This window comes from Mus caroli, unplaced genomic scaffold (genome assembly GCF_978045245.1).
Source record: "Mus caroli unplaced genomic scaffold, Mus_caroli_1 scaffold_4, whole genome shotgun sequence".
NCBI lineage: Eukaryota > Metazoa > Chordata > Mammalia > Rodentia > Muridae > Mus > Mus caroli.
In genome coordinates this window covers 19,161,470-19,179,987 of record NW_028227259.1, presented here as the reverse complement: position 1 = coordinate 19,179,987, position 18,518 = coordinate 19,161,470, and the positions used below count along the sequence as shown (strand labels likewise).

Genomic DNA, 18,518 nt, shown 5'->3' with positions numbered 1-18,518 from the left:
ATATGTCCCCTCATCTTATTTATCCTCCCTCTTCTACTGAAACTTTAAACAAGTCACCTTCCTACTTTCATGTCTTTGTGTGTGACCCACTTGGTTTAGATTGAGTTTTCTGCTTGGACATGGGTGGAAGACTATTTGCTAGAATATGAACAACTTTCTAGTGGTTACATCATTGAAGAGAGCAACCTTCTTATCCTAGCTTCCATTAACTGTCAAAGTCCCTTGTTGGGGGGCACCTTATGAACCTCTCTTGCCCATGAGATGCAATGGTAACAGGCCCAGTCTTGTGCAGGTCATGTGCAGATGGTCACAGCTGCAGTGAGTTCATGGATGTCCTGCTTGTATCATGTCCAAAAGACAGTGCTTTGCACAGCAGTGTTCCTCACACTCTGGCTTTTATTTTCTCCCTCTCTTCCATAATAGTTTTTGAGCTGTGTGAGTGTGTGTGTGTGTGCATGTATGATAGAGAACTTCCATTTAGAAACCAGCAGTTTACAGTTACTTATTTATCTGCTTTGTCCAGGTGTGAGGCTGTCTTAACCAACTCCCACTGAAGAAAGCAGCCTCTGCTGCGGTTTAAATGCTACATTAAGACGTAGGAATAAAGATAAGTGTTCAGAAGGTAGGTTGATACTATGCCCATTTAGCAAAATAATAGTAATAAGTTCACTCCAGAGACCCATGATTGTCTCCCTTTGATAGTGGTAGAAATATACATTCACCAGATGCAGTATGCTGAGGAACTCAAGACATGTAGAGAAATTCTAATTTGTATGTCATGCTGGGACCCAAATCATTCTCTTACCTAGCTTTTTTACTGGAGAAGGAGGGTTGGCCAAAGGCAAGGCATTTGTTTCAGATGCAAATTTAAGGGGACCCTGACACTCAGGAATTAAGAGAAATTATATTTTAATGCCATGTTTTAAAAATCAGAAATAACGGGGCTGGTGAGATGGCTCAGTGGGTAAGAGCACCCGACTGCTCTTCCGAAGGTCCAGAGTTCAAATCCCAGCAACCACATGGTGGCTCACAACCATCCGCAACGAGATCTGGCGCCCTCTTCTGGAGTGTCTGAAGGCAGCTACAGTGTACTTACATATAATAAATAAATCTTTAAAAAAAAAATCAGAAATAACATTGAAGCCAGTGATGAGCAAGCATAGTGTTAATATAATAATATTAATAATTAAACTAGGAGTGAGATCAATATGAGTGTTATGCTCCTATATGTTCAGTCAAGTCAGGAAAGTTGGGCCTGTCTTGAACAGGGCATATTCAGATATCCCTGAGTCTACTTTGAATTTCTAGAAACTGGGACTTGGGGACTGGTCCTATGCAGAAGCTGACAGTACAGTTGCTGCTGGGGTTGTGAGTGGTAAAGTCCTTTGTGTCTAAATCAGTAGTCACATGTATTCTGCCTTGTCCCTGGCACTGTAGCAGGTTACTTTGGTAGACTGCAAGTAGTGTGAAAGCCTTCCACACTTTTTGACAGTTTCTATCTTTCCTAACGCTCTCAAATGTTAAGACTCAGTTGTAGCTGCCACAGGCTAACCAAGCAGCTGAACCGGTCTTCCTGTTCTTGCCTCTTTCATTCTTACAGTATGGTACCATGATTTCATTCACCTAAAAATCTGCCACTGGTTTCCTTTTCCATAGAAAATAAAATTTAAATTTTTTGCTATGTCCTATATAATTTAGCTCCTCGGTCAACCTATTACATCAAATAACTCTTATGTTTATGTATTAAACTGTAGTTGTCCATATCTTTCTATACTAACACACTTCTGCATAAAAGTATTGGTTTTTGTGGTTTCTTCTGCCTGGCTTATAGAATTCAGAAGCTTGGCTGCTTCTCATTCTATAGAAGACATTGTGTAATGGGCCCTAGCTAAATGAAGGTGACAATTATTTTTAAAAATAATTTAAGATTTTGTATACATGTTTGAATTTCAAGATCATCAACATGAGATAATTTGGATCATATTGTGCTTGAACCATATCAGAATTCTAGGATAACATCTGAGGTCTCCACCTTCTCCTTTCACATTGTTCTAGTTATTCTGGCTTCCACAGTGCAGGAGAACGTCTGTGTCTTCAGCTGGTTCTTTCTAGTTAATGCTCTAATGTATTACTATCATACAAGGGGAATAGTCAAGCTTTCAGGCACAAGAGATAAGTGCTAACATCTATAAGATCAATTTTGTATAAATTTTTTAAGTTTATTTTTGGTAACTTTTTTTGTTTGTTTTGTTTTGGTTTTGGTTTTTTTGTTTCTTTTTGTTTTTGTTTTTGCTTTACTTTAAAAAACAAGCAGCACTTCTGTGGATAAGAAGATGAGAAGTTGAAACTCAGATGTCCAGGGCAACAGAATTATCACCACAACTGGCTTTGATCCTTAATACTTTAAAGTAGGTTTACTAGGGATGATATAGTAACAACACTAAAAAAAAATCAGTTGTCCATGCTGATGCATGGGGTGGTATACATATAAGGACAAATGCTGAGGATAGGGCCTTTAAAAATATTAACAATATTAACAATACTTCTCCATTTTACTCTAAAACTCTGACATTTCAAACTCTTATGGTTTACATATTTTGCCATTGATTTTGCTCATGGAATCATGATACTATCTTTTTAAAAGTTTTTAAATTTTCTTATAGGTTGTTTTAAAATATCTGATTATTAAAAAAAATCTGGGGGACTTGAGCCAGTGTTCCATTCTGCCCTGTGCCTCCCTGAACTGGATATTCCTGACATGCCTACACTCCTAATAAAACTGTTGCATTCTTAAAAAAATTTAAAAAAATCTGACCATTACTCTAACATTGAACTTACATTCCTGCTTAGTATTGATTATTATACAGTCCACAGGTTTCAAACATGTAGTTGTGGTAACTTGAATTAAAGACAGTAGCCTTTGTAAGGCTCTGGATCCCAGGCTTTAGTTGTTTTTGTCCTTTAAAACATTATTTTAGTTGGTGGAAATTACACACACGTACATACATACACACACACACACATACACACACACACACACTCTACATATATAATTATACAAAAATAATATATATAATATTATGTATCATATTATGTATAATTATATATATTTTCAAACATAACAAATTAAACTTCTTATATATTGAGGTTAATCATATACATATATAACATATTGAAATATGAAAACAGTATAGAATGATAAATTCATAAGTACATTTTACCTCATATAATTACCTTATTTATGCAAAAAGCTCTTTTTATACCCAATAATGCAATGTATTGCTATTAACAATCCTTACTATGATGTGCCATGGACACCTTTGAAGGTATTTGTTTGTTTGTTTGTATTTTCCCTATCTAAGGTCTGGATTTGCTGTGCTTTCCTTTTGAGACTCAGGTTTCTAGATCTTGGGCAATGTTGTAATTACTAGTAAACAGAAGATTTGTGAACAGGTATTATCTATGGATTACTTCATTTTCTGAAATCATGCTATAACAAGGAAACAGGCCTGTGGAAATCTATGAAGACTGAAAAATAGAGATAATAAAAACTAATTGCCAGATAAAAGGAAAAAGTCTTATTACTCACTGAAGACACAACAATTAGAATTATTGAAGTAAAATTAACTTATGAAAGGCTCAAAAACCTGGGAAATTATGATGGAATGATGACATTTCCCCCATAAGAGATGGTGATTATATGGAAGTCCATAAATTTGAATTATATGTAAGACTATAAACAATTACTTAATTAAGTTACCCATACATATACATAAAGTTTTTAGCTGTTCAACAACACACAGTTATGCACAGTTTATTTGTATATGTAACAAGGCTTAGGAAACACATAATAGATTGTATTTTAATCCATTGTAGGGAAATAATGAGGCATGAATAAAACTTTTAGATTTATACTCATCTTGACCTAATATTGCAATGGTACTTTAGTTTATAGATCCATCTCTTGTAGATAGCCTCTTGTGTTCAATTTTAAGTATTCTCACTGGGGTTTTAGTGATTAAGTCTCATTCTCTTTCCTATTGCCTTTTAAATTTAATTAAGATGTTTTTATGTGTATGTATTATGTTTTATTCCTCACTAGATTATAAACTACTTGAATGGCCCATCAGTTATAGCCATCTTCCCTTCTGTGCCTGCTGCATGGCTCTGAACAAATTAAGTGCTAATTAAATGTCCTAAAGCAGGGTGAATTAATTTTCTCACATCACATTGAGGTTAATTATGGCATTTGTAATTATTTGATTCATCCTTGAAATGAAATAAAAGGAGTCCATCCTACCTTCCACCCAACAAAACATTGATAAATAAAAAGGAAAGTAGAAAGTCAATCTAAGAAAAAGAAGAAAGCATCCAAAGACTTACTCTGTAGTCACTTGATGTCACATAAAATATAGGGAGGAATGCCAACCAGATGATGCAGGTGGTGTACATGGTGAAGCCTATGAACTTGGCTTCATTGAAGTTTTCAGGACACTTCCTTGTTTTGAAGGCATACACAGTGCATAGAATCACCAGAACCACGTCATAGGTCAGAGAGATCAACATGCTGGAATCTTTGACATTGCATTTTAGGATGACTGTTTCCCGCTTCTCTGGAAGGGTGTATCTTCTAGTACCTGGAGTCTCCAAGATAAGCCACACAGACACCATCACAATTTGCACCAGTATCAAACCCAGGCAGATAAAAACCTGAGAACTGGGGCTGATGAATTTTGGCCTCTGAGCGCCATTCTTGACCCCATCAAAGATGCGAGCGATGCAGTTTGTCTTGGTCAGTAGAGCTGAATAACAGATGGCAAAGGAGGTCCCAAGCCCAAGTCGGCGCAATGCACAGATGACAGGTGATGGCTTAGCAATGAAGAAGAATGTCATGCAATAGGACAGGCTAACTCCAAATAACAAGATGTAGCAGAGTTCTCGACCTGATGCTTTGACCAAGGGTGTGTTGTTGTGCTTGATAAAAACAGTTATGACTATGCATGTACACATAAAACCCAGGCAGGCAATAGTGACTGGGCCTATTGCCCAGGCATCTTCCCACTTGATGTAATCCTCTGGAAGGTTGTAGCATCCAGATAGGTCTGCAGTGGGCCACTGGCCAGGGCCACAATCCATGCAGGTGAACTCATCAACCAGGTATTCATAGGGCTCACATGGGATGCAGATCCAGCAGCAAACATCTCCTGGCTGCATGTTTTTCATTTCATTGGGGGCACAGGGATCACTGCACTGGGAAGTGGGGACTGAGTTCCGGGACCAATGGATAGAGTCCACATCTAGATATAAGGTTTCTGCCCAGTGGCCAACCTTTAAGTAGGAATACTTTCCACCTATATGCTGGAAGTTGAACACGTTGTATCTTCCCATCCCGTCTCCATAAGTGTCAAACTTCACAATGCTGTCTGCTCCTTTATTTGGGTTGAATGGAGCTTTGATACACAGAATGAAAGAAAAGAAAAGAACACTTGTTTAGGTGTCTCATATGTCATCAGTCAATTACTTTTGGTGTATGCTCAGCAGAACTGAAGAAACAGAAACTAGAGATAGCAAGGTTGACATAATTTACCACTTACCATCAAAAGCCACACATCAAAAGCTTCCAGAGTGCTTATGTATTCATAAATTTACTCACTTCACATTGTTGAGTGTCTAACAGGTGCCAAGTGCCAGTGATAATAATGAACACAATACAGTGCTGCCTTCAAAGGGTGTATTACACAACAGAAAAGCATTGTCAAAGACAGAGTTGTTCTCTGTGTGATGTGAAATGTTGTTTTCTTTAAAGCTTTATAACAGATATTAGGCAGAACTTCATGTTTCATTTCATACTAATTTATGTATAACCACTAAAAATTTTACCATCTTAAGTATTTTCATGACAATATACAATTAATAGGAAGAAATTTTCTCCTTGAAATAGATTTAATATAAATGTATAATACATACATTTAAATATTTCTGATGAGTCACAGAAAAAGTTGAAATTTATTTAGAGTAATTCTGTAGCTTTTGGCACATAGTGTTGTTATGTAGCTCAGGCTAGCTTCAAACTCAGCACTTCTCTCAGCATTTTGAATGCTATGGTTGCATCCATGTGCTGGTGTTCTTGGCTAGATATATTATAAGCATAATAGTAGGTAGAATATTTGCAACTGGGCATTACCTTAAGTGTAGAGAACGGGGCTCTCAGACAATGGTATGTTCTAGATCCTGTCCTGCCAAGTCTTGCATGGCCACTGTGGAAGGGACATTGTGACACAGTTCTCACTTTTAGAGCATCAGGGCAAGGGCCTCCAGGAGTATTGACAATTGTTAGACATAAGGCTTGTTTGTATAATAATCTACATACATTCATGGTCTTCCTTCAGGGAATGCTCTTCCTGTTAAGGTTAATGACTCCATGATAATTAGAATCAGTGTGAGTCCTGGAGGTGAGGGTATGTTCCTCAGCAAAATGGAAAATGCTGACTTTCAGGAGAGCTCTTAAGGCTGTGGGAAAGAACTCTGAAAACAAATGAGTTCAAAATCATAATTTCTCAACTATTTAAATATAAGGATGCAATATGAATTATACAAGGGGCTTCATGAACCCAAACGAACAGAGGCAGCTGCACTATGAGCTACCTTGTCAGAAAAATACTAAGGAAGGAGATAAAGGGATTTAGGGAGTTGTGATTGCTGGGCAAGATTCCACCCAGCTACTTATTGTTTGTGCTTACAGAGACAAGCAGATTTCTGATGTCAAGGACAACCTGGAAGAGAATTAGTTTAGGTCCAAGTGTGGTGGAAATAGTGACCTCAGAGATTGGTTCCATCTAGCTAGCTTATTTCCAGTGCTTACAAGGGCAGGCAGATCTCTGTATTCAACTGCTATGTTAAAAAATGTACTAGTTATAATTTCTAAGAATCAAGGCACAAAGGTCATAGAATGCTGGTTCATGGGATAATTAAAAGGGAAGCTGGAGTAAATGACTGAATTGGTATGTAAATAAAAGACTGGGCTTTGGTCTGCAAGAGAGGGTTTCCCAGAGAGAACTGCTTAGAGAGCTCTTTTAGAATTTTCCCAACATGAGAGAGAGCTGTCTTGAGCAGAGAGCCTTCTCAAACAGAAAGCTACCTTAAGCAAACTACAGAACCAAGAGCCATTCACAAAGCTATCTGGAGAGCAGTTTTGAGCAGAACACAGGCTATCAGCTTGTACCTATTATTTGACTTCTGCTCCTGAACATACCCCTCCTCAGAACCCCTCTCCAAGCTGAGGCTAAATCTTGACACTGTCTGTTTTCTATGTTTTTGGAAAATTCCAGAGAGCAGCTGCTCTGACCATCTGAACTTTTTCCTCTTTCCCAGCTGTAGTTGATCATGTGACCACTGTGACCATGAATAACTTCTAAAATGAGTTTCAATAAATTTATTCTTAATACATCATGGTTTGCATTTATTAAATGTCTCAGAAATATTACACTGAAGTAATAGAGCTACATTGAACTAAGAGGGGAAGCTGTTCTACTTAATAGTTTTTCATTTTAATTAAAATATAATTACATTATTTCTTCTTTCCCTGTCCTCCCCCCCAATCTCTTTCTTGTCTTTTCTCTTTAGCCTTTGCATGCCCTTCCCCTACTTTCTTTTAAATCCTGTCCCCTTTTCTTTGATTATTATTATATATTCTCTCTCTCTCTCTCTCTCTCTCTCTCTTTCACACACACACACACACACACACACACACACACACACACACACATACACACACATAATCTCTCTCTTACTCACACACTCATTCACCCAATCACACACACATACATAAACACATTTATAAATATATAAACACAAACTGCTAAGTCTATATAGTATTGCTTGTGTGTATATGATTTCAGGGCTAACTACTTGGTATTGAATATCCAATGAGGGGGGCTTCATCTCTAAGAAGACTAATTCTACCTCTCTCAGGAGTCATTTGTCATTTATAGTTATTTATAAGTGAGCCTATTAAGAATTCCTCCTTTGGTGTTAGCTTGTCTAACTGGTGTTGTTATTATTTGGGTCTTGTTTTGGTAGCCATATTGATTTGGTATCATGGGTGTAGTTTCCCTCTCATATATAGGAGACATAATCACATATAGCAGACTTCCTGGTCTTCTGGATCTCACAGTCTTTCTGTCCACTATTTTGTAATATTCCCTAAACCTTAGATGTGCAAGAGTTGTGTTGAAGAGAGAAATTATACTCAGTTTACAACTTCTTATCTAGCCTGCTTACTTCCATATTGCATATAAATTGCAAATAAAATTACTAAGAAATTGTCTTCAAGATGCAGCTGAAGACTGACTTTCCATTTGGCATGAGGCTCAGTCAGGGACAGTGTGATCTTTATTTTTACACCATTTTTGGTAGTATGCTATATACTTACCATTTCACACTGTTTGTGTCTACTTTTACCTTAAGAGAAGAATATCACTGTCTGTGTGGTTCATAGACATACATCATTATGGTTGATTTGCTATTCTCATGATACTTATGGGTATATGAAGAAACCAAGGGAGTAGAATAAAATATTCATAAATAGACCCACTACAGCATAATAAATCATAAAGGAGGTATCTCAAATAAGGAAATTTATTTCCCTTTATTTCCCATTGTTAGGTAACTGTTTAACTAACTGAAAAACAATGAATTTAAGTCTGTATCTCATTACTTATGCCCAGATAAATTCTGAAAGGATCAAAACCTTGCATGTAAAAACCAAAGGAATAGAAGTTCCAGAAATAAAAAGATAACATTAATATCAGAGTGAAAAAAGTCCTTTGTAAAGGTTACTGAAAACATACATACATACACACACACACACACAAACACACACACACACACACACACACACACACACATATACACACACAACCAAAAACCAAGAAGACTTATGCCAAAGTCTATCAAGATTTTTAAGTTCCAAATATTAAGGCTGAGAGATAGCACAGTTGGTATAATATTTGCTTTGTAAGCATTAGGACCCGATTTCAATACTTAGCACAGTGTAAAAATCTGGGCGTCCTGGTAGAGCTTGTAATCTCAGTTCTGGAGAGGTGGAGGTGGGAGGATATTAATGATGCACTGGTCAGCCAGCTTAGCTTAATGGGTGTGCCCCAGGTCCCAGTGAGAATATCTGTGTCTTAAATAACAAGTTGGATGGTTCTTGATGAACCTTGGTTGGTCTTTGACCTCTATACACACGTATACACATACATACACATGTTTCCTCATATACATACACATGCACCCCACATATGTGCACATATGCAAAGTTCCAAAACCAATACATATGAATAACACTGGAGCATAAGTGAGAAATGATACTGCAAAATTCAAATAGATATAATTTGATAGAAATAATATACTGATTTGTAATGTAAAACGGATCATTATAGTCCATAAAATATTCAAAAATATGAACAGTTATTTTACCACAAGGAAAATCTAATTTTCTGAAACATATGAAAATATATTCAACATTGGTCAAATTACTGAAAAAAATGCAAAGATCAAAAGTAGAATAATAGTCCTTCGAAGATGTTCACAACCTAAGTGCAAAGCCCCTGTTATGTTGGACATTGGTTCTAATGCATTGATTTAATTGGGGATCTGTGTGGTATCCAAATTGTAAAGGTCCTTGTCCCCAGTTGGGTTTTGGTCGATCAATAAAGATGCCAGCAGCCAATGCTTGGGCAAAGGGAGATGGGGTAGGAACCTTAGCTTTTTGCAGCTAGGGTGAGGGAGAGAGGAACAGACAGAGAATCACCACGATGCTGAGGAATACTGATCAGATTTACAGCTGCAAAATGAAAATCATCTGAAATGTAGGTGAGAAGAAATGTGGCCCCTGAAAGGGCTCCTCCGAAGCGTCTTGGGCAGCAAACACTGGGGAGCCACCAGAAGGAACAGGGCAGCAAAGATAAATCATAGATTTACAGAGTGTTGAGTCAGGAGTATCCAAGGGAAAAATCTATGATAACCAGGTAGATGATTAGAACTCCCAGCCTTGAGCTAGTCATGGCATATTAAAATTAAGTAGTGTGTGTATGTGTGTGTGTGTGTGTGTGTGTGTTTCATTCATGGATCCAAAATGTTCTTGGGCAGGTGGCTGGAAGTGCACAGCCCACTGGGAGCCAAAGTAGAGTAGCTAAACTCGCTGCTACACTGTTATACCAGACAACAGAGAGGAAATGGAATTAAGATTTCTTTTATCTGACGTAAGAACACTTTGCCTTATATGGGTGAGCCCACTGTTACTGACACAGACCAGAAATGTTGGAGGATCATCGGAGGCAGTTTCTGGGTGACAAGTACAAAAGATGAAGCTCACCACTGTTGGCTTTAAAAGAGATGCCAATATGGGTGGGCTATAACAACTGGAAGGAAGAGAAACGGATTCTTCTGTGGGTGTCCCCAAGAGGTAAGTGAACTCTGAATGTATTGCTTTTATACCAGTGAAATCAATTTGGACATCTAGCCTCTAGAAATGTTAGAAATAAAATTAGGTTTCTTTACATTGACAGAGTCTAAGTGTCTTGATCAGGTTAATTTTTCTCTACTATTTAAAGAATTAAAAGGCAGGAAGAAATATCTTGAGTTCAACAGGTAGCTGCAGAGGAGAAATCTCTTAACAGTGCAGCCAGCAGGTAGCATCAGTAGTTGAAAGGCATATATATGAGGAAACACACATGCTACAGACTCACAGAGAAAAAGACCCTCTTGCAAAGCAAAGAAATCCCATTTTTCTTTAGGCCTGAGGTCTTTAAAAACCTCTGAAGAATTTTCCTCCCCTAATTTAGGGTTGGTCAGTATGAAGAAAGATAGATAGATTCGCCAGCAACTGTTGTGTGACATTTCCTGATCTGGCCTTGAACTTGTTGAGCCAGTTCATCAGGAGTGACACTGCTGGAGGGACAAAAGTATCTAATGACCTTTGTTTTAAGCTGCCAGCCTTTTGATAGAAGTCAGAAGGGTGTAGAAGAAACCAACAATCTTAATTACCTAGCCGTGGCCTTCTCCCATGTTTCTGCACACCAGACAGTCTAACTCCTAGTCTCTACAAATCACCAGTTTTTGGTGATTTGTTTCAGTTGTAATAGGACACCAATATGCACAATAAAACCATTTCTCATTTCTAATATGCTCTACTAATAAGACCATACTCAGGCAAAAATCTCTCTTGTTCTGCTTTTATGTGTATGAGTTAGTATATCTCAAAAGGACAGCAATTGGTTCTTTTTTTTTTTAACTTATAGATGCATCCAAATTGGCTTTGCAATTTCCATTGGTAGAATGCATTCTACATATCATTTTGGCTATATGTTTACTGAAGGGTTAATTTAATTTGTAACAGAAATACTTGAAACTGACTCAGTCATTCATCAGTTAGGTTCATGAATAATAATAAAAATGTTACACAGATGTGAGCATAAGGACATGTATGAGGACATGCAGTATGTACATATTAGGAAAAACCCTATGAGTTGCATTGTTTTGTGTGAAAAACAAAATGTTGGATCACCTATATTTTATGGGGTGGGGAACATACAGTGATCTGCTCCTTTTTCTTTTCTATGTGTAGAGGAACTCAAGAATAACTCAGAACAGTGGGTACTTTGGCTAGGAGATGAGTGTCAAAGGTGAAAGGAATGTTTTTAGTTTACAGGTTAGATTTTGAACTCTGTGGGTATATTACATATTCAAATATGCTCTAGGCAATCACCTCATGAAACAAATAGGAAAGCCTTCTAAAAGAAAATGCAGAGAACAAGAAGTAATGTTGTTAGTGAGAGAGCCTGCTCAAAAACACACAGTCGACAGCTTCTGAGGAATGACACCTAAGGTTATTCTCTGGACTCCACATGTGTGCATCCACCCTCCATACACACACACACACCCACACACCCACACATACCTGAAAACATACAAACCTACAGGCACACACAGGATCAGCTTTGCAAAATGACATAGCAAATAGTGCAAGCATTGAAAGATGAATATGAGAAAACTCTCCTACTTTGGCCAAAGTGTTAGAAGGAAAGAAGGAAGTACAATTAAGTAGTAGATCAATTTGTTTTCCAGGAAGAGAGGATGAATAGAGGAGTACACAGCTGTGGGTGGTGGACTGTGCCTGAGGAAAGTGAGGGAAGAGAAGGTATTGTTAAGTGTGCTGTATTCACATCAATATGTGCATACTTAATTTTGATAAGAAGTTATACAACTAAATGAGATAGTTAAGGAAGACCAGCCAAAAACATTTGTAAGGTAAATAATTATGAAAATATTGCAAGTATTTTAAAAAGTTGTTGAAAATGGTGTTATGCCTAAACAAAGATAATTGGTGGACTTTTCTGTGTATATGTATATATATGTGTGTGTGTGTATTTGTATGTGTATGTATATGTATCCATGTCCTTAGTAGAAGTGATTTCTCGATAACAATTTACATTTCCTAAATTTGTTAAACAATAAAATATGGCAAAATATGATTTAATGTCTAAATTCTTTAAATATAGAAATCACCAGAGGGTCCTTCAAATGACTACTTTATAAATCCTAACAAAAAAATCCACTGTCAGAAGCACCCTGATCCTTAATTTGAAATCTACAATGCTACTTCCATAGCCTGATAAAGAGCAAAAGAGATCCTAGAAGACAAAGGAGAACCACATCTGGCCAGTATGCCTCACGTGGGGTCAGTCTTTTCCTAGCACGATAATTTCAAATACAACATTGGCCTGGGGAGTGAGGCAAATGAACTCTGCAGAATTGAAGTGACTGAGTAGCAGAAGAGCTGAAGCCCTTGTGTATTGTTTCTGTCACCTTCCGGATACAGTTAGAGTTGACTCCAGGTCAAATGACTCATTGGGGAGATAGTTAAGATGAGGTGAACTGGAGCCACAATTCTCTGGCAATCAATTGCATAGTTCTTTAGTGTGGGAAAACTGGGCAGTTTGCTATTTCTCAAGTGGGTTCTCACCAGGGGAGTAAGTGCTATGCGACATGGAAAAATAAACCATGTCACCTTTCCTTGGTATTGCAGCAGCATGAAAGAATCCAGAATAAACGAAGGGAGAGAATAACACATAGGAAGATGGAATACCTTTTTTTTTGCTTTTTGTTCTTTTAAGACACACTACCTGTTCCTACACCCAATCTCCAGCTGCTTCTTCCTCTGACATCGTTAGAGTTTTCCTTGCTGTGAAGAGACACCACGGTCATGGCAACTCTTATAAAGAAAAACATTTCGTTGGGACTGAGCTTACAATCTCAGAGGTTCAGTCCATTATCATCATGGTGGGAAGCATGTCAGCATTCAGGCAGACATAGTGCTGGAAGAGCTGATAGTTCTTGATCTGAAGGCAGCCAAAAGGAGATGGGATAAGCATTTAAGAGCTCATAGTCCCACCTCTACAGCAGCAAACTTCCTCTAACAAGGCCATGCCTCCTTCAGTAGGGCCACACCTCCTAACAGTGCCACTCCTCATGGCCAAGAATTCAAACACATGAATCTATGGGCTCTACTCCTTTTCAAGCCATCACAGCCTTTCTCTAATGCTGCAAAGTCAATTCTTCAATTTCAGACACTGCTCTGGCCTCAGGTCAAGATAATGGTTTTTGGAGTAGCTCACTAACCAATTAGTACTGACCCCAGTTCCACGTGGATTTATTTGAACGTTTAAGTATCAAGGTAACCAGCCCTCCTAGGACTCATTTGGTAGAGATGAGTCAAGTCTAATTCTTAGAAATATCACAGGGAAATGGTAAGAGAAAATTAAACTTATTCATTCCTGATATCTCTCTCTGTCTCTGTCTCTGTCTCTGTCTCTGTCTCTCTCTCTCTCTCTCTCTCACACACACACACACACACACACACACTCCTCCAATTAAGGTAAGGTAATTATGGCTCTTATGAGGCCTTCAGTAAAGACAACATTGTTTGCACTGCCCAGGCTCACATTGGTAAATACTATTAAGATCGCAAAAACTACTGACAGCAACATGGCTCTAAATTTACAACTGGATCCTCACGTAAGTGGCTGTAGACCTATCTAGTGAATTGCAGCAAAGATAAGGTTAAGAAGAGAAAACGCCATCTCCCTCCACAGATCATGGTAGAGGTCAGAGGTGAAGAAGCCAAACTCCTTTGGCTAGAGCAAACAGACTCTACGAAGCAAGTTTAGAAACGACTGAAACTGTGGCTGCCAGGAATTCTGAGGAGGAACAGAAATGCTGAAGCAGTTCTCAGGGTCCATCTGGGGTCCAGGGCCACGTTGCACTGGACTCAGTTTCCCATGTGGGGGATGTTCAACTAGAACCTTCACAGTGAAACTCAGCGTCTGAAGAAAGACACTGAGTGACAGGAAGTTTTGAATGGGATTCCCTCATCAGTTCTTCTAAAGAGTTAGCCTGGAGAGGCTTCCGGGAAGGGTTTCGCAGGCTTTCTCTCTAGCCTTCATGGTGTTGTATGAGCTCAATTCAGGAGGGAGCAATCAAACATTAGACCAAGAATGAGAATGGAGAGACAGGCATAGAGAGAAAGCAGCAACAGGTGCCAAACGGTGGGACCACATCCCCAGTCTGAGGGCTGTCTCAGAGATCACCTGCCTAGGATTTTGCTCATTGTAGCTCTATCAGAGTGGTTACTCACTGGTTAGGGTCCACCTTCAAGTGAGCTGATGCTACCAGCATGATTTTTCTACCCTTTTCACCAGACTCTTGATCTCTTCATTGTGTAGACAATGACTCTTTTGTATCTGCTTTTAAAGGGTGCTTAGTTACAAATCCTTTCACTAAAATATAATAATATGAAGTATAAAATTAGTTCACTACAAGTGACTATCAATGTAACCTCCCCCCCCCCCCCCCAGCCTGAAATCAGGCTGAACAGGTTTGACTGTTATCACTAGATCACCGGGGGCGGAGCCTGCCACCCTATCGTTCTGCCACTCCCACTGCTGCTACCTGCTGCCTAGCTGTTCCAGAGTATACACGTGGTCACCTGCAGCTGGACTCCGAAGATGATTTGGCGGGAATGGGCCCCTCCCCCTTCTTTATAAGCCCGTGTTCCCGGATATTAAAATTGAGCTTTGATCAGAATCTTGACTTAGCTACATCCTTTCTCTCGCTGCCTAGATTCCCTCTTTTCTTCCAGATTCCAAGATGCCTTCCAGGCTCGAACCCGGACATGTGAGCCGCTGGCTGGCCTCAGCAATCAAGATGTCTTTGCTCCTGTTCCTAGCTAGCACTTGACTCTTCTCTTCTTCAAGGATAGCCACTATTTTAACCTCTGAGCTAAGTGTATCAGCATGCTAAACTTGCTGTAACAAAACAGCACAATGGGTTGTTTGAAATGGCTGAGATTTAGTACTTCACAGTTGTCTGAAGCCAAGGGTTAGCAGACTTTATTTTTCCAGAGGGCTGTGTAGGGGGATCTGTTTAAACCCTCTCTTCTAGGTGGGGTAGTTTCCCTGAAATCTCTGGTGCCTTTCCTATAGATCCATCACTCAGATTAGAAACAAAACAGCATGCTCCTCTTATACCTCTCTATTTGTGACCAAACTTCCCTTTCTATAAGGAAGCTAGTCATATTAGATTTGTGTCCACACTAATGAACTCATCTTAACTTGGTTATAATCTTAAGAGTCTGTTTCCAAATAAGGTCATATTCTGAAGAAGCAGGGCCATGAATTTAACATAGCTTTTAGGAAGGAAAATGTAATTCGCCCTCTAACAACCACAGGCTATTTTTGCCTGATATTGAAGCTTATTTAAATGATGATATCGTAACGTATTAGTTGGTACTGAATATCGTTTTGTTAGAATTTTGTGAAATTTATTCATGCATTGATGAGAAGATATAGTTAGCTCCTGTTATTTTATTCGTCTGAGACTGAGTCTGATTACAGAGCCCAAATTGGCCTCAAACTCTCAATTCTGCTGGCTTAGCTGTCTGGGTGCTGGGATTTCAGATATACACCACCGTGCCTGTCTGGCTGCTTGGTTCACATTCTGTAGTGTTTTATCATATAATGTGCTATGAATACAATCAAAGTACATTGTATGCTTCTATGAAATTCCTAAGTTTGAGTAGATGAGTGGATGATCTGGGAGACAATAAAGGAGTAGAAAACCAAAAGAAAAAAAAAGTATGATTTCCAAACAGGATGCATTGAGGGATTATTGCTGAGGACAAGTAGGTCACAATCTAAATGGGGCCCTTTAGGATACAGTGGCCAGTGGGGAACTCTATACTACAGCTGCCTCGTCAACTTGGGTGAGACAACTTTTATTTGCCGCTCACTGATGGTTGATATAGAAGTGCTGCGTCCTGGACACTGTTAACATGACGTAATTATAAACACAGAATGCTACTATGAGCCACAAGGTGCCTGTAGCAAGCTTCTCCAAGCAGACAGCCACAGAAGCTTTTATGAAACCACTGAGGGCTGGAGAGATGGCTCAGTGTTTAGCAGCACTGTCTGTTCCTCCAGAGGGCCTGGGTTGATTCTCACTACCAACATGGCAACTGATGACCACCTGTAGCGCAGTTCCAGGGAGAAAGGACACTGTGGAGTAGCTCTTCAGGAAGTGCGTTTTGCACTCTCACCTATGTTGGTTTTTTTTCTTTTAAATTTGATTTTCAAGAATTTATCTACTATCATCTATCTATCTATCTATCTATCTATCATCTATCTATCTATCTATGTATCTATTTATTTATCTATCTATCTATCTATCTATCATCTATCTATCTATCATCTATCTATCTATCTATCTATCTATCTATCTATCTATCTATCATCTATCTATCTATCTATCTATCTATCTATCTATCTATCTATCATCTATCTATCTATCATCTATCTATCTATCTATCATCTATCTATCATCTATCTATCTATCTATCTATCTATCTATCTATCTATCATCTATCTATCATCTATCTATCTATCTATCTATCTATCTATCTATCTATCTATCTATCTATCATCCATCTATCGATCTATCGATATATCTGCCCACATCATTCTGGACATGAGTAACTTACAAATGTATTTTTGGCAAATAGTTTTTGCCACTCTGTGCTTTGGCCAGCTTTGTAATTAAGAATTATCTAACAGACTCTTAATTAACAGACTCTTGATGGTCTCACCATCTGACGTGACTATTACATTGCTCCATTACTTCCTATAGCCATCTCTGGCTTGCATGTTTCCCTCAATCTTCTTCACTGTAGTCTTTTCCTGCTTACCAACAGCTCACACGAGTGAGTTCATTACATCTTCTTCCTGCCTTCCCCACAGATCCCATTTCTCATGGTGATTCATGGATCCCACTCTTCAAGCACCGAGAAGCCACCATCACCTGAGCGTCTCTAGTTAGATCCAAGAAAAGAAGCAGACTCTTTCGAGTGGGAGGCATCCAGGCTTTCTGAGCTTGATGCCAACAGAGCTGTCTGATTCTAAGGAGAGACAGACTAGTGGAGTCTCTGTGGGGACTTCCCTTCTAAGTGATATTTTGCCCCAGCACAACACTGAGCATCCAGGAGTACTACATGATGTTGTAACACTCACCAATCAGGGTCAATTTTAAACGAGAAACTGAATTAAAAAGATAAATTTAATTGGTACTCATGATTTATAGTGTGACCAAGTCATGCATTACAGCATAAATAGGAAAACAAAAAGTGGTGGAAAAGATTTTCTTTAAAGTAAACTTATATAGACACACATATTCAAGACTTTTTCAAAAGAAGCCTGACCAATACAGATGTGGATGCTTGCATCCAACCACTGGACTAAGGACAGGGACTCCAAAGGAGGAGTTAGTGGAAGGACTGAAGGAGCCGAAGGGGTTTGCAACCCCATAGGAAGAACAACAAAATTAACCAACCAGACCCCCCCCACCCCAAGCTCCCAAGGACTAAACCACCAACCAAAGAGTACACATGGAGGCATCCATGGCTCCAGCTGCATATGTAACAGAGGATGGCATTGTCTGGCATCAGTGGGGGGTGGGGGGGATAGGCCTTTGGTCCTGTGAAGGCTGGATGACCCATCACAGGGGAATGCTAGGGCAATGAGGCAGAAGTGGGCGTGGGGATGTGGGGGATCACCCTCATAGAAGCAGGGGGAGGGGATATGGGACAGGGATTTGCAGAGGGGAGACTGGGAAGGGCAATAACATTTGAAATGTAAGTAAATAAAATAACCAATAAAAAAAGGCTTGAGCTTCCTGTTGTTCTGCCTTAGATCACTTCTCCATGTGGCAGAAGATTGATTGAAGTGCCAAAGATGAATGTAACTGGCACTGGACATAGGGTGGAAACTTCTGAGCAAATCCCTCTCAGAGATGCTTCAGTAAGTCAGCTTTGCAGAGTGTATGGAAATTGGTAGCAGAGCTCATGCTCTGAAGAATGCAGTGACAGTAACAAGAATGTACTTAATAAAGTGAGCTTTCCTCTTTTA

At 39.0% G+C, this 18,518-nt stretch overlaps 1 protein-coding gene across 2 annotated transcripts in view; it reads right to left on the bottom strand.

Annotated features, from left to right (window-relative positions):
- Grm3 (glutamate metabotropic receptor 3) overlaps positions 1 to 18,518 on the bottom strand; it is a 235,101-nt gene that overhangs the window by 26,952 nt on the left and 189,631 nt on the right. For both annotated transcript variants that reach the window (XM_021162993.3, XM_029477445.2), the window contains exon 4: positions 4,384 to 5,450. In XM_021162993.3, coding sequence (XP_021018652.1) covers positions 4,384 to 5,450 — 1,067 coding nt within the window. The remainder of the gene's footprint in view (positions 1 to 4,383; positions 5,451 to 18,518) is intronic.